At 51.9% G+C, this 20,431-nt stretch overlaps 1 protein-coding gene across 1 annotated transcript in view; it reads left to right on the top strand.

Moving 5' to 3' along the window:
- The window catches only part of NKD1 (NKD inhibitor of WNT signaling pathway 1), an 85,771-nt gene that overhangs the window by 49,324 nt on the left and 16,016 nt on the right, over positions 1-20,431 (top strand). Inside the window, exon 4 of the mRNA XM_010376377.2 lies at positions 9,113-9,179. Coding sequence (XP_010374679.1) covers positions 9,113-9,179 — 67 coding nt within the window. The remainder of the gene's footprint in view (positions 1-9,112; positions 9,180-20,431) is intronic.

The following is a 20,431-nucleotide window of genomic DNA, read 5'->3' as shown; positions in this document are numbered from 1 at the left end:
CTTTGATCCGCTGTGGCATCCCTGACAAAAACCAGGGCAGAAGAGAGGATGTGAGGGGACAGAATGAAAGACCAGGGCCCGGAGGGAGAAGAAGGTGACAGCTGTGACTTGGGACACGCTGTTTGAGCCAGACCATGCACGAAGCACCGTACACATACTCTCCATTCCTCTCACAACTGCCCTGCCGGGTGGGGGCTGTCATTTCCACTTTTGGCTGGGGAAACTGGGGCATAGTCAGGTAGAATCATTTGTACAAAGTCACACAATATAAAGCCGAAGAACCAAGGCTCAAACCCAGACCTGACTGACAACTTCAGTGAGTCACTTAACCTCTCTAAGCCTCAGTTTCCTCATGGCCAAAGTGGGGGTCATTGCAGAGCCCAGCTTCTAGGGCTGCTGGGAGCGCTTGGTCGGTGATGCTCCGAACATGCTTCATGGAACACTTGGCAGACGTCACACACTGACTAAGGCTGGTTATCATCATCACTGCGTCCTTTATATTCACGACCTCAGTTACCCCCAGGCCGCAACATGCCCATCTGATCCCAGTTTCCACTGTGGAAATGCCTTTGAACACGGTCTAGTTGGAAAATTGTGGTCAGACGAACAGCAAAGTCTCCCCGCCCCGTGCCCTGCCTGGCTGTGGACAATCCCTACATTGGGTCATCTCTTAAGGGCTTTGAAATGCCAGCAGTTTGAGATCAGGAAGGATTCTGGGTGATGTTAAGATTTACTCTTTTCTGTTGTTGGTTTTGGTGTTTTGGGTTTTTTTTTTCCCCCATTAGTCATTTTTTCTCCATGCTCAGAAATCACACTCTGAAGCCATGAGTCTTGAAGGAGGGGGGCCAGGTGGGAAGGTTGGTGGCCTCTCCTGGTGCCCACCTTGCCTGGTGTCTCTCTCCCACCCACCCTCTTCCTACTTGTTGGAACCAGCCTGACCACTGTGGGGGCCAGGGGATGGGTCCTTTAAATCGCGTTGTTCTGAAAGCGTGGTTCAGTGGTCGATGTCCTATTGAGGGGTTGGAACTTCAGGTGGTAAGTGGTGGGTGTCTTATATTTTAATGATTCTGAATTTGTTCAAGATGAATTGTCCTTAAAAGAAAAAACACCACCACTACCTAACCTGGGCAACATAGCAAGACTCTGTCTCTACAAAAAGTTTTAAAAAATTAGCTGGGCATGGTGGCCTGTGCCGGCGGGAGTCACAGATACTCAGGAGAGTCACTTGAGCCCAGGAGTTGGAGGCCGCAGTGAGCTGTGGTCATGCAACTGCACTCCATCTGGGGGGACAGAGTGAGAACTCCATCTCAGAACCAAACCAAACCAAGCCCCCCAGCACCTGTGATTTTATTGATCTTATTGCTTTATGGCAAGACTAGATTAAAAAGAGAGAGAGAGAGCCAATTTAAAGAGAAGCATTTAAGTACTCATGGTAGCCCAGGTGGGACATGGCTCTGGAGGAAGGTGTGACAGTGGCGTGTGGATGCCTGTGACTGACTGGGGTGACAACCCAGGAAGTAGCCTTTGCTGGCCCTTTGGTGACTGTGGCTGGCTGAGGTGCAGGATTGGGCAACCCATCTCTAGGGATTATGTGCACCCTGTCGGGCCTCAGGCCTGAGGGCTGGAGGAAGGGAGTATGGTGGTTTCAGAATCAGGCCCCGGGTCTGAAGTCTTTCCTGCCAGCCCTGCCGTACCACTCCTTGCTGGCTGTCCACCTTCCCTGTGCAAACCCTCAAGCCCAGGAGGCAGGCTCAGGTTGGGGTTCCCAGGATGTGGGGAGCTGAAGGCTGGGGATCTACAGTTAGGAGCACATCGATTGCATCTTGGGCAGATAAAAATAGTCCAGGAGAAATCTGAGGAATTTTAATTGCTGCTCAATGTCTTTGGCGTCTTGAAGACCTGGTCCTTGCAAGCCAAACACAAAAGGCCTGGTCTGTGTGTGCAGCCCAGGGAGCCTGTCTTCCCTCCCGCCTCAGCTTCCACAGCTCTGAGTGGAGTCTGCAGGTGAGGCTCCTGCAGGGACCTGCGGTACAGCAGGGCAGCAGGAGCTTGCTCCACTGGCTCCCAAGCTTGCCTGGGAATCCTGGACTTAGCTTTGAGGATGCTGTGGATCGCTTCTGGGAGCTGTAGGAGTCAGAGCTTTTAGTTGCAAGTAACAGAAACCTGACCTGAATTGCTGGAAGCAGCAAGAGCCGTTTAGTGGCTTGTGTGACCGTCCCATCGGTGGGAAGGGGGGGTGAGGGTGGGCCTGCCCCAGGGTTCACCGAACAGACACTTTATCAAGTGCCTGCCTGGTACCAGGTGCTGTTCAAGGGCAAAACAGACCCAGAGACCTGCCCGCAGGCAGCCTCCTTCTGGAGAAGGCTGGGCCTGAGACTGGTCCCAGCGCTGGCCTCCGTCTGTCTGTGTGAGCTGCCTCCTCGAGTGAGCTGTCTCTGAGAAGCTGCCGATGAGATGAGATACAGCCTTGGCACCAGAGAAGAGTTCTTTCCCTTCAGCTCCCAAGAAGGGGTCCCGGGGAAGGGTTCTAATTGGCTTGGCTGCGGCGGGGCACAGGTCTGGTGGGCAGAGCCAGGAGCCACCACCAGGTGACCTATGGCTGTGGTGGGCTCAAGGGTCTTCAGGGGAGTGGCTGAGGACTCTGCCCTATATTTTGGCTCCTTTGGAAAGAGATGCCATTTATCTTGGAAGCAGCATGTTGAGGCCTCTGTTCTGATGACCCAGGCAGGGAGGGGCAAGCCTGTTTTCCTCTCTTGGGGAGGAGGATGCCCCCAGCCTCTCCTGTCCCTGGGGTCAGGCCTCCAGGAGCCTTCCCTGACTCCTGCCCGCTGTGCCCTCTTACCATTTCCCCGCCCTTTGATGAGGATTATTTTTGTATCACTGGCCTGCGTGTTGTGTAGTGTTGGGACGGGCTGGGTAATTTCCTAGCACTTTCAGCCTGCCGCGCTTATAGGCAGAGTAGGCTCTGGAGGCCTGGGAAAGCCCTGGGGGCCTGGGGATGGGAGGGAGGCTGTGTGGGCAGAGATAACAGGTCCACAGGGGAGAGGTACATGTGAGAGACGTAGAACTTGAGGCCCAGAAACTGGATAGCCCCAGTTTTCCTCTTATTTCCTGGGTATAGCCCTAGAAAAGAGAGCTGCCCATTGATGGTATGTGGGCTGGAACCCAAGAAGGTCTGTGCTCCAGGGAACTGTGAGCATCATCTTGGCCGGCCTCCCTATTCTAGAGACCCCTCCAGGGGTCTATCCCACTCTGTTACTTTCCACAAAACCTTGGACCTGTTATTTAATCTCCCAGCTTTTGTTTTCTCTTTTGTAAAGTGGGTTATTATCTGCGGTTTTACTAAATTGGATTTTAATTACCCAAGTAATATACTCATCCATTAAACATGAGAACACTTCTGATAAGGCTGGGGTTTATGACCCCCCCCACACCGGCTGCCTCTGTCTGCCCTCCCTTCCCTGGAGGTCTCTGTGGCTGTCGTCTTCCGCATGTTCACCCACACGGGGACAATCTCATGGCGTACATGGGTTTGGTGTTCTCCTCTGTGTACAGGTAGCAGCACAGTCTGCGTATCTTCCTGTCGTGGCTTCTTTGCCCGTGCTGTGGTCTGGCTGCCTGCCTGGGAGGTCTGCAGGTCTGTCTTGTTCTTTTGGAGTCCCTCTCATGTGGTGTTCCTCTGTGAAGATCCAGTGCACATGCCTTTGGGACATCCAGGGTGTTCCTGACTGCGGATTAACAGGAAGTGCGTTGCATTAAACATCACTGGATTTAAATGTGCCTCCTGGACACACATGTGAGCATCGTCTCAGGGTGGACATTGAGGCACTGGCTCGCCAGGCATTAGGATGGAATGTGAGAATGTTCCTGAACCTGTGTTGGGAAGAGGAGAGAAACTGATGTTAGTGCTTCCAGCTTCGCATTAGACACCATCTAGGCCTGTTGTCTACGTTTTCTCATTGACTGCTCTTTGACATCAAAATCCCCATTTTACAGAAGGGGAAAATGGAGGCTGGAGAAGTTAAGTGATGTGTCTGCTGCCAGTCGGCTGCCGAGGATGGGGCTGGGCCCGGAGCCTCGGTGCCCCGACTGCCAGGTTGCTCTGGACGCTGGGGAGTGGAGCATCCCTGTCCTCCCTCCTGAGAGGGAACAAGAGGAAGGCAAGAGCTTGCTCTCAGCAAGGCCTGGAGAGCGCCTGGCCGGGCTGCGGCCTCAGCGTACTGGGAAGAGAGAGCTTGCCAGGAATTTCCTGGGGCAGCTCCAGGGTAGGCTGCTTGGATCTAAGGGTTACAGGGTGGCCTGGGCCCTGCACCCCCCCTTTCCCCGGCACGTCCCAACCCTGTACATTCTTGGAATCTGTGAGTTGTGCCGTGTTCTGTGGGCACCGGGAGTTTGCTTTGAAACCCGTGGCACCAACATCTGTTAGCTCTTAGAGAACAGAAAGATTGACAAAGCACTGCTGGGGCAGGCGGTGGGGGAAGATCTTACATTCAGGAGTAGGAAGTCTCAAAGACAGAGGAAAAACCCCAGCCAAACTCCAGCTTGCTCCCCAAGGCTGCTTTGATGTGGTTTTCCCATTCCCGGAGGCCTTATAAGGTATCGTGCCTGGATTCTGGGCTCTGGACTGGTGCTGGCCGCACACCCTGTGCCCGGAGGAGCTGGCCTCTCTTCCTGGGGCCCAGTGTAGGGCAGAGGAGGGGCTTTAGGGCCAGCTGATGGGGCACCACTGGGACTTGGAAGGTGGCACATCTGGGCCTGAGAGGCCACCAAGCCAGGCCACTGGGCAGGAGCAGCCTGGCCCCAGGTCTGGTGGAGCAGGGGCTCTTGAGACCCAGGAAGGTCTTTGATCAGAACTTGCAGAAGAGTCTGAGGCCCACTGTCCGGGAGGCTAGAGGGGAGGGGCCTGGGACCACGGGCAGAGTGACAACTAAGTAGACAAAAGAAGTGGAGGAGGGTGGCCACTGCAGCCACGCCCCACATGTGGGTTTCCCAGGTGCAGTGATAAAGGGTGTGGGCTTGGGCACTGGCACTTACTAGCTGTGTGACCTTGGGCAAGTAAGTCACTTGACCTTTCTGTGCCTCAGTTGTCTCATCTGTAAAGCAGGGTAGTCGTGGCAGTCCTTTGGAATACCTGAAAGGATTGCCACGAGGGGGAAATGCAGCCCCCTGAAAACCGTGTGCTGGGCAGGATGGGGCATGTTTCCAGGTGTCTGTGAGGGCACATGGGGTCTGGCGAGTCTCTCAGCTCGTCCCAGCAATGTTCTGGCCACCATATGATAATAGCAAGAGTAATAAACAGTAACTACTGACCTGATGAACCCCATTCCCGCTTTCAGCTGCCCTGCTAAGCGCTTCACATGCAATGACTTCCTCACTTCTCACACTGCCTCCCTCAGATATCCTGATTGCTGTCACCCCTGTTTACGAATGGGGAGACTGAGGTGCACTAGAGATAAAGTTCCTTCCGCCAGGTGGCGCAGCACATGTGAGGCAGAGCTGGGATTTGAACCAAGGTCTGACCACCTCCAGTTCCATGCCCTCTGCACGGGGGCTCGCAGTGGCGCTGTCGAAGGTCGGAGTGTGTCTCCCAGCAACAGCTGCCTTCCCGAAGGGTGGTGCCGAGGGCCTGGCCCTGGCCCTGACATGTGAGGCTGCCAGCCAGGGCTCAGCTTGAGGGCAGGGCTAAGTCCTCAAGTTGTGGGGAGCAGCAGGGGAGCTTTGAGTCTTGCTAGGCAGATGGGAGCCGTTGACCACTCACCCACTGGAGCTGCCGGCTGGGCTATTTTTCTTGCACTCCTTTAGGTGTGATCCTTGGTCCCTGGTAGGCACCAGGACTCCTGGCCACCTCTGCTCCCATGCCCACAGGAGCCCTGGTTGCATGAGTAGGAGCCCGGGCTGAGGCACCTGAAGGAGCTGGCTCGAGTCCCCACTTCGCCCCTTGCTGGCAGGTGATCCAGAGGGGGTCGCAGCCGCTTGGAGCCTCTTAGCCACTTAGATGCAGGGCTGTGGGGAGGCCATTCTCCGGAGCCTCCCGTGAGGATCCCATTGGTCAGTACCTCGCACACTGTGAGCACGCGGTAGATGACGGGTGACTGTCATCAGCACCGTTTCTGGTCTCATATGGTCCTTCAGGGTTGAGGCCACTTTCTTTGTAGATAATAACGGTAACGATTATACCTCTCACTTTACAATTTGCAAATCATTTTAATGAGCATCTATTTCTTGAGAGATGGAAAGACCAGGGCTGTTGTGATGATTCAGGGGGTTAATAAATACACATGTACACAGTTGGCCCTCCATATCCATGGGCTCTGTATTTATGGATTCAGCCAACCATAGATAGGAAATATTTGGAAACAAAAAAGCATCCGTACTGAACACATACAGACTTTTCTTGTCCTTATTCCCTAAGCAATACAGTATAACAACAATTTCCATAGCATTTGCACTCTGTTAGGTATTGTAAGTAATCTAGATGTGATTTAAAGTATAGGGGAGGATGTTTGTAGGTTATATGCAAATACTACACCATTTATATACGGGACTTGAGCATCTACAGATTTTGATAGCCTCAGGGAGTTTTGGAACCAGTCGCCCACGGGTACCGAGGAATGACTGTATACATAAAGTGCCTGACACATGGAAAATGCACAGTAAGTGTCAGCTGTTTGGTTATTATTATGGTTGATGACTATGCCCATTTTACAAATAAGTAGACTGAGGTCCAAAGGCAAGGCAGGCGGTACAGCCAGGATGTGATCCTGTGTTTGGCTCCACATCCCACATGGCTTCTGGCCTAGAGACTCAAAGCTCTAGGAGCATGCACACTGCACGCCGCAGACCCTGGCTGTGTGGCTCAGCGGAGGAGATGCATTTTTTTTTTTTTTTGAGACGGAGTCTCACACCGTCACCCAGGCTGGAGTGCAGTGGCGCAATCTCAGCTTACTGTAGCCTCTACCTCCCAGGTTCAGACGATTCTTCTGCCTCAGCCTCCCAAGTAGTTGGATTACAGGTGCCTGCCACCATGCCCGGCTAATTTTTTGTATTTTTAGTAGAGACGGGGTTTCCCCATGTTGGCCAGGTTGCCTGACCTCGTGATCCACCGGCCTAGGCCTCCCACAGTGCTGGGATTACAGGCGTGAGCCACTGCACCTGGCCGGGGAGAGAGAGTTTTTGCAAAGTTGAGCATTGGCACAGCACAGTGCATCCATGGACCATGGCTCCAGGGAGCTTTCCAGTGTTCTTCAGAGCAGGGTGCTCTTGAGTGGTGAGAGGCCTATCCTGGAACTTGCCAGAACTCTGCTTTCTGGGTGTGTCAGAGAGCTTGGTCCTCTGAACAGGGAGTGCTGAAGCTGTCATCGGTGATGACTGGGGTGCCTTGAGCACATGTGGTCATCGTTATAGGGTCCCACACGGCTGCCTTGTTGGTGGCGATGTCTGGAGTCTTTAAACTCTTCCAAGTGTGCCAGTAAAAAGACACGAGTACTCAGACGTCTCATTGATGCTGTCACCCGGCTGCGGTGCAGTCAGGGTGGCAGGCGCAGAGCCCCCCTCTGCAGAAGACCTCAGCGTGAAGAGGTGCACAGATTCTCTTGAAGACTGTTGCCTGTTCCCTCGAGGAAGCTCTGCCTACCAGCCTTTCAGGGGGCGGTGGCACCCGTCTTTCTCCTGCATGAAAGATGGGCTTTAATTGGCTGCTGGGGCGTCCCAGCCATCTAATGATGCCACCTGTGTGCATCCCTTTCCTGTCATCGTCTCCCAGCTCCCCTGTCAACTCGGGCTCTGTTAACACAAACAGCCAGTTTACAAGCCCAGGAAATGTTCGATGATTATAATAATTGGCGGAGGAGGAGAGGGAAGCCATCCTGACTCGAGGAATAAAGTAGCCTGGTTTTGAAGTAAATGGGACACCAGAATCTGAATGGCCACATTTTAACAGCTTTTAAGAAAGAGTGTGTAATGCCCTAGAAAGATTTGAAAGAAGAAAGAGAATAGCCACAAAATGTTAGCTGTTTGTCTTTAAAACAAAAAACAAAAAAAGCAAGAGGCTTACCTCCAGCTGTGTCCAGTTGATGAGATCAGCAATACAAAGCCGTGTTTTTCTTTTGTTCATCAAGATGAAGACTGGCTTTTTTTTTTAAGCATCATCTGAGGTGTAGAGTTTTTTTTTTCTCCCAAGGAAAGGGTTGGGTTTTTTTTTATTTTTTTTGGTTTTTTTTTTTTTCTCTCTCTCTCTTTTATTTTCACAAAGAGAAGTTGGTGACAGCTGCTGAGTTTGGGCTTTTTTATTGCTTGTCATTTTGTATTTTGAGAAGCACTACCATAGCATCATCATCCCCCCAAACCCTTGTCTGTCCTCCCATAACAGGAGTATTTCCTAAAGCGGGTTTCTTGGGACATGAATCTCGTGATGCTTTTGAAAAACGAAGTTCCATGGTCTGAGTAAGTTTGGAGAATGCAAAATATGCCAGCACTTGGAGATTCACAGTGTTTAGAACCATAGTAAAAGTCCTGATAAGTCCTGCTGTAAGGGATCTTGTTTAACTTTGTTTAAAAGAATCTTCTTTGATCATAGAAGTCTTCTGGCAGAATACCAATAAATACAGAAGACAGTTTGACAAGGTATGGTCTAGCTTCTTCCATATTTGGAGTTATCCTGCTAGGGTGGGTCAGACAGATGGGGCCTTTGTTGATATCCTAGAAATTTCCCAGCTTTTGGACCAGCAACACTCCCCTCGCTAACTTGACACCTCCTGGTCAGGTTAGTTGGGATGAGATCCCAGATATCCTTAACTCACTGGTGGGGAACAGGCAGGGTGAGTGCAAGGAATCAGGCTGGTTTCCGGAAAGCATGTGTGTTGGTGAAATATGGGAGGCATGATGGAAGACCAGGTGGAGCCATAGCCTGCAGGGGCCTAAATGTTGTGCTGACACTTGTGGGTTTATGTTAAGGGCAGGAGGGACCCACCTTGTCGCTTAACTTTTCAGGTGCAATAGGATCTGCCTCACTTGACCTGAATTCCCATCAGAAGAATCAGCCCAGGGTCTTCAAGGCGCCACTTTTAATGTCTCAGCACTGTACTCCCCCTAATGCCTCTGCTTTGTCTTCTAGGAGCTCGTGGGCGACGTGTTGAGAGACACGCTCAGCGAGGAAGAGGAGGACGACTTCCGGCTGGAAGGTACTCGGAGTCCATTGCTCTCTTCCCAGCAGCAGCGAGTGGGGGAAGCCGGTGTCCAGCTGGCCATGTGCCCTGCATATTCCAGAAAATCTGCAGACGGAGGGCACAACAGGGACCTTGTGACCTTGTGACTCTGGGTGGGGGTGGACTGGAGGGTGGGATGGAGGAGAGGAGTAAGAGACAGATGTGGCACTTCTTAGGTCCAAGCCCAGGTAGGGGCTGGTCCTGACCCTGCACCAGATTAGCTGGTGGACCTTGGACAGGTTGTTGAAACTCTGCTACTCCTCTGGGGATAATAAGAGTAGCTGCTGAGAGTGGTGTGTGAAGTGTGATCAGGCAGTGTTGGGCATGGAGTAAGCATTACACATAGTGCCTATTCCGTTTCCTCCATCGTGTCACTCCCTTGGCGCATGAGTGCACACACACACACACACACAGCCAGCCTCTCACCTCTCTCCTGTGTCGTCCTCCTTCCTTTCTTGAGATGGGGTCTTGCTCTGTCACCCAGGCTGGAGTGCAGTAGATAATCATTGCTCACTGCAGCCTCGACCTCTTGGGCTCAAGTGATCCTCTCACCTCAGCCTCTCAAGTAGCTAGGACTACAGTTGCACGCCACCATGCCAAGCTAATTTTTAAATTTTTCTGTAGAGACGGGGTCTCATTATGTTGCCCAGACTGGTCTTGAACTTCTGGCCTCAAGCAACCCTCCCACCTTGGCCTCCCAAAGTGCTGGGGTTACAGGCATGAGCCACCGCACTTGGCCGCTGCTTGCTTTCTTCATGGTAAAGCGCCGTGTTGTAGAGAGAATCAGGACGCTCAAGTAGAGGGTCTGCTGGCTGCTGGTGTGCTAGTTTGACTTTGGGAAGGCCACCCCACCTTTCTGAGCCTCAGTTTCCACATCTGTAGAATGGGAACAAGGGCCTTTGCCCTGCTTGGCTCCCAGAATTGGTGCCAGGAACGGATGACAGCATGAAGCAGAGTGTTTGCTGAATGGGAGATTTTAAATTCAGAAGCAGGAAGAAATCACCAAATGGGGGGCTGCCTTATGAGAGTAAGGAAGGACATCTCTGCTGAGAGCAGGGCAGACAGCTGGCTGGAGAGCTGGGGAGCCATGGTGCAAGGGTCTGCGGAGGGGGATCCAGGCCTGCGGGTGTCCGAAGGGCCGTAAGAGGAGAGCAGACTGTTCTGGGAAGTTCTTAAGGGGAGCCTGGGCCAGACCTGAGGACCGTGGCCACATCTGGCCTGAGAGCTGTTATAAATATAGAATCTTTGCTCCAGCCCAGGCCTGCTGAATCCGATCTGCATTTTAATAAGCTCCCCAGGTGACTTGCATGCACACTACACTCGGAGAAGCACTGTTTGAAGATACTCCGTTGCCTGGAAGTTGGAGGCAGGTTGGAGAGCCAGGTATCTAGCAAACTTTGTTCAAATGTAAGCAGGCCCCAGATCAAGGGGGAGGAGTCCCGTGAGCAGAAAGCTTTGTATGTGCATACAGTCTGATATCTTTTATGAAAAGAAGGCACCAGACCATCCTCAGGAGTTTCTTAGGGTACCACATATGCATATGACTGTGTGGATAGAGGCCTAGACAGATGATAACCATAGCTCTTTCCAAACATGGGAGGAGACTTAAGTCTGTGTTATCTGCATTTCATGGTTGAACTGTTTTAAGAAGAACATAGTTGGGCATGGTGGCTCATGCTTATAATCTCAGCACCGTGGGAGGCTGAGGCTGGAGAATTGCTTGAGCTCACGAGTTCAAGACCAGCCTGGGCAACATAACGAGACCCTGTCTCTATTATCAATAATTCTAAAATTATATATTTTTAAAAAATCAAAAAAGGACATAATTATGTATTCCTTATGAATTTAAAAACTAATGTCAGTATTTAAAAGTGAAAACCATAAATAAGGCAGCAGGAGCAGAGCTGCTCTGGTTTGAGTCAGGTGGGCATTTGGACCTGTCCGTGTGGCCCTTAAGACCCCATGAGGGACCCTGGACCCAGTGGCCATCTGTGGTCCTCTGGCACCCTTGGTCCTGTGGTCTGAGGCCGCCCACCCCAGGGTGGGCAATATGGTGTGGATGGCAGGCCACCACATGGCTAGGTCTGGTGAGAGCAGGTGCTACTGAGTTCTGGCCACAGAAAACCAGCTGCCTGCTCCGGACCTGGGGCTGGGGGGTCCCTCTGTGCTACTGGCCAAGGGAGAAAAAGCTGAGTCCTGAATCTCCTCTTTGTCTTCCTGTTGGCCAAGTTCATTGCCTCTTGGCGGGCTGGAGAGCTGTTTAAGAGAGAAAAAAGGCCATCTGAGGCGTGAAGATAAAAAGAAGTCTTTTAGCCATCCCAGGAGAGGATGGCTTTAGCTCCCGCGTTGTTATGTAAAGCCGGCCCTAATCCAGCGTCTTAACCGCCTTAACTGGCCAGCTGGGAGCGGGAGGGATGGGAGATTAAGGCTGGGCTTGGTGCGAGGGCCAGGGCTGCAGAGCTCCTTTTGAACTGGGGAAAGAACAAAGTAAACATCAAAAGTCCCAAGCTCTGAGAGCTGGCTGGGCGTGGCAGGGCTGGTGAGGTGAGGCTTTTGTGGGGAGGAGGGGAGAGGGCCCCCTCCTCAGCTGACCCAGCTGGGGTCTGAGGACCGGCAAGGGGTGACCCCATGCTTACCTTCAGTGCACAGCCGGCCTCCCTGCCCCACAGCTGGGCAGCACTCCAGGTAGTTGCAGCCTGTGGCTTGGGCCCCACGGGGAGAATGGGTGCCAGGCCGTGTTCTCCTGCATGGCCTCCAGGAGTCACTGTGTCTGAGGGTGCTCTAGCCACTGCTTCGTCCCCCTCTCCCATCTCCCTTTCTCCAGGGACCCCCTGCCTCTCACCTGGTGAACCCTGCCCCCACCCAGCTTCTTGGCTGTCTCTGTGTCTCACCTCTGGGCCTTTGCTCATTCTCCCTCTGCGTCCTCAAGTGCCTGGTTCCTGTCTCTCCACTTCCTGGCATCTTTCTCTAGGAAGCCCCCTCTGCAGGGCACGGTCCAGCCTGCAGGGTCCCTGCTTCCTAAAGGAGATGCTACAACCACTGAAGTCAGGCAGCCCCTCCTCCTCAGGACGAGGCCCGGGCCTCCCAGCTTCCAGGGCAGGCCTTGCTTTGCCCCTGCCGCCCCCTCCCCACTGGCCTGACATGCAGACGTGGCAGCCCTTGGGGTGGTCTCTGCTTCCTCAACCCAAGCGTGGATGTGCCTGGAGTTGCTCGTTCGGCCCAGCAGGGAGCAGTGCTAGGACCGAGACCTGGTGGGGGCTTAGCAGCACTCTGGAAACTCAGGTCCTGTTCAGCTCTGCAGTGGTCCCTAACTTTGCCTTCCTCATCTCTCCTCCCTTCATTCTGACTTTTTATGGATTTGCAGCTCAGACCCCATTCTAGCCTGGCTTACCCACACTCACTATGTGACCTTGGGTGGGTCACTTCCCTGTGGCTCAGTTTCCTCACTGGGTTCCTTGTAGCACTTCTTCGCCAGGGTTATTGTGAAGACAGTGAGGTGATGGATGTAGGTCCCAAGGGTGGCCCTGGTACAGCGTAAGTGCCCAACACACTTGAGCTGCTATGATTCTTGTTTCCTGGGTTCAGTTTTCTTGAAGAGGTGCCAGCCCGTGTTTATAATCATTTACCTAGCCCAGATGAAAGATGGCCTCTTTGCAAAGCTTCTTTAATCCTATTAGAATCTCCAAAGGCCTCCCTGTGCTCCCAGTGCCTGGAGTAGGGTCTGGCATGCTGTATGTGCTCAATAAATAAACACTCACTGAAGAGGGAAAGTCAACACCCTGTAGTCACTGAAAGCAGGCGACCCCTCCCTCTGCCTCACTGAAAGCAGGTGACCCCTTCCTCCGGCCTCTCAGGCAGGTCCTATGTACCTGTGTTGGGGCCTAGGCTAGTCCATCCAGGCTCCCAGGGGTCAGATGTTGGGCAAAGGGACTTGGGAGGCCTATAGTCTCTTTCATCGGCAGTTGGAAAACTGAAGCCCAGAGAGGGGAAGTGACCTGTCCAAGGTCACACAGCAGACTGAGAACAGAATCTGGCCCCTCATTCCTCACCATTCAGTATGTGCTGGGCATTTGCTGCAGCTAGGGGCTCTGCTGGGCCCTGGATTCACAGTGAGCAAGGTAGGCAGGCCCATTGGTCATGACATTCACAGGAGGGAGGCAGGGATGAATACGTAAATCTGCGAAGGAGCATGGAAGTTTCTGGTAGTGGTTCTCTGCTAAGAGGTAAAACCCAGGAAGAGGTAGAGTGAGGAGGCTTTTCTGAGAAGGTGATGTTTCACCTGAGATGCAGATGTCAGGAAGGAGCCAGCCATGGAAGAATGTAGGGGGAGAGCAGCTAGGAGGAGTGAGCAGAACCCCAGGGTAGAGGGAACTTGGTGTTTGGGGAAGAACAGAAAGGAGGCCGTTGTGGCATCAGGAATGAGAGTGGGGTGGTCGTCAAGTGTGGGACCACGCACTTGGGTTGGAGAGGGTTGAGTGGGTGACTGCTGGATTCTGACCTGTTTTAAGAAGCGAATTCTGGCTTCTGGGAGGGACTGCCCGGGCAGGGAGGAAGAGGGCAATGAAACCAGGAGGTGATTGCAGGGTTGCAGGCGAGAGGAGATGGTGCTGGCCTAGTTTGGGAGCTTGGGGCTGTGGAGAAGTCCATGAGGCTGGGAGTTGGAGCTGGTGAGAAGGGGGTTGACGGAATGATAGAGATCAGGGATACATCTTAGACTTTTGGCTTCAGGAACTAAGGATTTGGCAGTGTCACTTCTGAGGTGGAGGTTTTGGCAGGTGACCATCAAGTCTCCTGTTTTTGGACCTGTTGGGTTCAAGATGCCCATTTAACATCCAAGGAGAGGTACCGAGGAGGCCGTGGGATACCTGCTGATTGGAGCTTGGGGTTCAGGGAGCAGTTGGGCAAGAAACAGAGAGAGAGCGAGTAAGACTTCTCAGGAAGTAGCCATGGACATTGCCCGGGACTCCCGGGCAAGGCTCCCTAATACACAGGGCTGGCGGTGGCTTCCTAGGAAGGCTGGGAGGAAGGGGAGTTCACGGGAGGGCAACGGGGACCCCCAGATGGAGGGGCAGGTGCCCATGCCCTGCTGGCTCCTCTCCCTCAGTTCAGAGCCCGTCCTGTCGGGGGATGTCAGCGGCCCTGACTCTCCACTCCCCTGCAGTCCCCCCAGAAGCTGAGTTGCAGCGGTGACAGAGAACAAGCGGACTTTGTTACCTTGGCAGTTTCTCTCAAGTCTGCTCCTCATAAAAGCTCAGCTGGAACAGTGGAAATTCTGACTTGTGTCAGATACCGGAGAGGCTTTAATAGTTTCAAGTAGCTCGGGGTTAGATTGTAAAAGCTGAATTTCATCACATGTTTTAACTTGGGTGGGGATGGAGGGGGGAGAGTGGAAGGGACATGATATTTTTAGCCCACAGAAGGCTTTTTCTCCCCTTTCCCCCTCTCTCTGTCCCGGGGCTTCCCCCTCCCTCCCTGAACAGATGTTTCGTCTCAATCCTGTTCAGATCTCAAAGCCGAGTGGCCACCAGCCTTATGCTCTGATGAGGAAAAAAAGGCCAGAATGTTATTTGTTGAGAAGAATTTGCTCCCCCATCCCCTTTTTCCCCTTTTTTGTTTCCCCTCAGTTACAATTGGTCCATAAGCAAAATCTTGTGGCAGTAAAATGCAGCTGGGAGGCAGGATGGTGGAGAAGAAGGCCCTGGTGGCATTTCTGATCTCAGGAAGGGGCAGACCCCTACTGGTGAGAAAGCTGGACATTGCTCTAGAGGGTACTGCCCTGGGTGAGTGAATCACTGCTGTGGTGCTGGTACTGGTGGTTTTCCCTAAAAAGCAGGATCTCAGAGAGATGGATGTGTTAAGTCAGGATTTTTTCGGTTCTTTTGGACACTCGCTTAAACTTTTGGCTCATGAAATTGAAAAATCCTAGGGTGGATCTTGCCTAAAAAGGCCTGTTTGGATTCTGGAGCTAAAACTGTGTCATGGACACATGCACGCACACACACACTCACACATGCACGTATATTCACACACTCACACACGTGACTCTCTCGCTGCCCCTCTGTGTCCCTCTCCATCATCTCTCCCTCTGTACCCTGGTAGCTTCTCCCCCACAGGTGGCGAGGGTGGCAGTGCCCAGCTCTGGGCACTGCCATCCTATGAGCACAGCCCTCTCAGGTGGAAGAAAGTTCCCAGGTCACAGTGCTCCTTGCACATGTCGGACTCACTTTACTGACCACTTTACTGGTCACTTGACCAGGGTAAATCTAGGTTTTGTGGGACCTGAAGCTTTCAGGGGCTAAACCAAAATAAATATCTCACCACCTCAGTCTCTCCTTAGCTCAAGTCCAGAAATACCCGTATTTCCCCCAGTATCACCTCACACAGGCACAGGATGTCAGAATGGTTAGATGACAATCTTAATAGATTGAGGATAAAATGCTTAATTTGGAAAATGTTACAAATACAAACACATATGACCACATAAACACCTTCAAAAACCCATTCTGACTTGGAAAGGGCCCATATAGGTGAGAGGGCCCAGAAGTCTAGCTTCATTAGCTTCTCCATAAACTCTCCTTTCATACTGACCTAGGACCAGCCACATGGCCTTCAGGATGAAACAAGCCGGGTCAGGTGGGGGTACTGAGTGCAGTGCGACCCTGGAGTGGGATCAGTCTCCATAAACTACATAGACTGAGAGTGGGGGATGAGTGACTCTGCAGAGGAAAGCCAGATGCTATTATCAGAAGGAGAAGGATTGTTGGATAGGCAGGAACAGGTGTCAGCTATTGTGGTCTGACAGAGTGGAGAGGCCAGTGGTTGAGGAGTTGGGAAACTGGGATTTAGTTCTCTTTGTTCCACAACTTCTGGGTTCAAATCCTGGTTCTGCTACTTACTGTTGTTTCCTTTTGATGAAGCTGATGATGCTGATGATGATACAGCATCTATAGTGTGATAGACACTGCCCTATATATAGACATATATATCTCAGGGTATATATATTGGGCTGACAGAAGATTCAGATGATTAAATGAGTGATACAATAATGGTGTAATAAGGCTCACTGAGCAGGGAAGCCTAACCTAGCCCTGAGGGTGTGAGAGCATGCTGCTCAGAAGAAGGGAGGCTTAAACTGAAGACTTGAAGGATGAGCGGGAATTGCAGAGCTGGAAAGAGCATTCTTGGCAGGGATGAGAGCATGGCAGGCTCAGAAAAGGGAACGCAGTTCCATAGAGAGACAGGGCTGAGAGGCAGCAGCAGCCGGGTTGTGGAAGCCTTTGCACCCCTCCTTAGGGGAAAGGGGGCCACTGGAGGGGTTTAAGCAGGGAAACGGCGTAATCAGTTTTGGTTTTTAAGCTTAGTTTCCTCTTTTGCACAATGCCAACAGTAGCACACTCAGTGTTAAGAGGACTTAATGGAATAATGTGTGGTACTACTAACTTCATCAGCCTCTCCGTGCGGCCCACCAAAGTGTGTGGCTGTGTTTACAAACAGAGGTGGGATCGCTAGGACCCTCATTCCCTGCGGAGAGCCTGATACAGATACTGCAAGAAACCATTTGGCCTGGAATGCACATATGATATCTTTCTCTTTTTACTGGCAGCAGATTTACCCGCCTAATTATATTTGGCAGAGGCTAATATTAAAATTCATCTGCATTCCCTTGAACAGCTGCTGTCAGAAGGTTGCGGACTCAAACATCTTGGCAAGCAACCCTGAGACTAAAATATTTGCAGCAGATAATCTGTACGTGGACAATTGAGAAAGGACTGTGGATATGTCAGGGCGAGCATCCAGACTCTAGCAAGGAAGTTCTGGCTTGTGTTAAATTTTACATTGTATTCACTGAGAAGAACTTGCCAGGTAACTAGGCTAAGAGAGGGGTCTGCCATGCATTTGAAGTGTTAGTAATTTCTGGTCTTTAGTGGGGCCGATTTAGTCATAACTGTGTTTCAAATTTGTCTCTTCTTTCGAAGTTTCATATGCACCAGGCCTTTCTGGATTGTGTTAAGATAAGCTGGCATTTACTGGTATCATCCTGGGTTTGGATTTTTACCTAAATTTCAACTCCTCACCTCCCCATGGCACTTCCCAGTCTCCATCAAGGCAGAAGGTGTGGCATATTTGTTATGTAGCCAGACTTCCTTATGCCTACCTGTAGAATGTGCTGTAGTTCAGCAGGCCTGGCAGAATCTTTGCCCTGTGCATGTATGGGAAGCGCTAGGCATTGGGCAACCTGGGAGCAGAAGCCTAGAGGGCCCCAGATCTCAAGAAACGTGCTTTCTGGCTGTGCAGATGTGGAGGCTCCTGTGAGGCAATCAGAAGGTCCCAGATAGGAGTGTACAGAATAAAGTGCTAGACTGAACGGCGGGAGACAGCACCCCACTAGCTCCGGATGCATTCGTGCAAATTAGAAAAAAGCTGCCCCTCCTCAAGACACCTTTCTGCCATCTGTCCAAAGGATGTCATAAGCAATACACGTATCTAGGGTATCAGTCATGTGAGTGGCACCACCTGGGGATGTACAGTGCACAGCCTGCTTCTTGGAGCTGGTCTCCTAGTGACCCCAAGTGACCCCAGACCAAGGGGAAGAGCCCTGAGGAGCTTACCCTGCCAGACTGTTGAGGAGGGTGGGTCTGTTTTATTTCACGGGCCTTCTTCTCATGCTGTTTGGGTGGCGCCAGCTGTCAGCAGCTTGGGCTGGGTGGGCCGTGCCATCCTGCTCCCTGGGTCACTGCCATTTGCCAGGGTAAACAGTCCCGAGTGACTGTGGCTCTCACAGCATGCGATCCCCAAGGAGCCTCCCACTGGGCCCATGGGGAGTCGGGAGGGGTGTCTAGACCCACAATCAAAGTTGTCACCATTCAGGTATTTCCTCACTGTCTTTCGCTCTCTCTTCCTCTCCACCCCTCCCTTTTTTTTAAACTGGGGGAGGGGAGAGGGAAGAGACTGTCTTTGATCTCAGCGGAGGAAAAAAGTCTGTTCTGTTCAGGCTTTTGGCTAACACAACAAACAGTGTTTAAAATTTAACTTTGCTTAATTAATTAGTAATTCTGTTTAATGCTGTCTGATCTCCCTCCAAAAGGTATTTTGAAGCTTGAGAAGGGAACATCAAAGGGAGCCGGGTGAAGATGGTCAAGTAATGCATTTAATCTGGCAGTTGCTGAGGGTGGAGAGCTGCCAGGCTGGGAGCTAATGGGGAGAGAACCGTCATTTGGTAAACACAGCAAGCCGACTCCTCGTGGCTGTGGTGTGAGGAGGGACAGGGAGCAGCTTCCAAAGAGAAGGAGCTCCTCAAACCAGTACCACTCCCCCAGATTCATATGAGCTGACAATAGGCTTTAAGAAAGCAGAGTTGACATTTTCTTTCTTCCATGGCCACTGTATGTTTGGGCAGGTTGTGTACTGCACAAGGGTTTCCAACCAAGCAGGCAAGTTATAGGTGAAATTGTCTGTGCCCTGCTCCTCAAGCATATATCCTGTGCTTGGAAGTGGAGGGTAGCACACATCTAAAGCAGCAATCGATCCACAGACTTTTTCCTGAAGGGCCAGATAGTATGTATTTCAGACTTTGTGGGCTCTGTTGCAACAGTTCACCTCTGCTGTCATAGAGTGAAAGAAGCCATGGACAATGCAAATAAGCATGGCCGTGTCCCAATAAAACTTTATTTACAGAAACAGGAGGTGGGCCAGGTTTGGCTCAGCAAATGTACTTTGCCACTTCCTGCTCTAAGTCACCCAAAAGTACTTCTTAGGCAAGTGAAAGGCCTTTTTTCCCACCTGGTCCTCTACTTTCCTTTTTTCTTCCAAATGAGCAGTGTCTCCTGCAGTTCCTCAGACTTTCAGTTGAAGAGTGATCAGCATGATCAGCACTCCCTGAAATTAGGCCCCCAAAAGATAATTTCCCAAGGGGAAAAATGGCTGGGCTAAACCAGAATCAGAGGCAGAGAATGGACTCAGACTCTGGTGCCAAAGCTGATCTCAACAGAAATACATCATTGCAATCCCCCTTGGCATGACCTGGGCAGCCTGCAGCGAGCACCAGTCCCCCTCTTCTGCCTCCCATGAGCCTGCTCTCACTGATGAGTGGAGGGTGGTTTCTTCTGCACAGGACTGACTGGGGGCCTTGGTGGCTTGACTTAGTTTAGTTTCAGAGGGCTCATATGTGGATGAGGCCTGGCCCCTGCCCCTGGCATTGGGGTCTGCATGGCCAGTTCTCTGCCACCTCTTTTGGCTACTGGGCAGGGGACAATAGGAGGGTGAATGACCTTCTTTGGTGGAGATAGAGTGCTGACTGTCCTTGTTCCTGACCCTCACAGCCCCAGGGCAGGATGGATCACAGGCCCCATGCTGGGAGGGGCCCCTGGTGGGTTCAGCTGACCTGTGGATGTCTGGGTGACTTTATGAGCTGGGATGGGATGAGGGAGCCACTGGTGAAGAAAGGACAATCCCGACCACCGTAGTCTTTGGGGAAGATATATGAGGGGTCGAGGAGGATGTTTTCCAGCCCCTTCAGGTGAGGAGAAAGGAAGGAAGAGGGGAGGTCCTGAGGGAAGACAGGCTGTCCGTGCATGGTGGGGGAAGAGTGCTCCAGAGGAAGAGAGAGCAGGGACAGAGGTTCCTTTTCTTTGGATTTTATCAAGTGGAACATGAAAGGCAACATTGAACCTGAAGGTGGTTTTCTGATAACTTCCCTTTGAACTTGAAGTTTGGTTTCGACAAGCCTGGCCAGCTTGCATCTCCAGCCAGGACCTCTGCAGAGAGAGGCAGCGGCTTTGAAGATGGAGCTGGGCTTTATTTTTCTTTCTTCCTTTTCTTTCTCTTCTTTCCCCCTGCCTGGGAGGGGTGAGTAGAGGATGCTGCAGGCCGTGATATTACTCTGGTTTCTCCAGTGGGGCAGCCTGGGGTCAAGCGGGATCGTTGGGATCTGGGCTGTCAGCTGGGACCACAGCCTGTCTACATCCTTGGCAAAGCCAGCATTTATTGAGCACCTACTGAGTGCTGGCCACTGTGCTCTGTAAGCTCTTTCCTCCTTGCCCTTTCCCAATAGCCCTGTGAAGGTGAGGCCGTCGTGTTCCCATTTTACAGACGAGGGGACTGAGGTCCAGAGGAGTCAAGGGCCTTGTCCAAAGCTGCCTGCACAGGCTGTGTGTATTTGATATAATGCTTTTGTGTCCATTTGCATTCCTGAAGCCTCTGTTTTGAGAAAACTTAGCTGCTAACTGTCC

The sequence above is a fragment of the Rhinopithecus roxellana genome, chromosome 20 (genome assembly GCF_007565055.1).
Source record: "Rhinopithecus roxellana isolate Shanxi Qingling chromosome 20, ASM756505v1, whole genome shotgun sequence".
Taxonomy (NCBI): domain Eukaryota; kingdom Metazoa; phylum Chordata; class Mammalia; order Primates; family Cercopithecidae; genus Rhinopithecus; species Rhinopithecus roxellana.
This window is presented reverse-complemented; position numbering and strand designations above follow the sequence as displayed.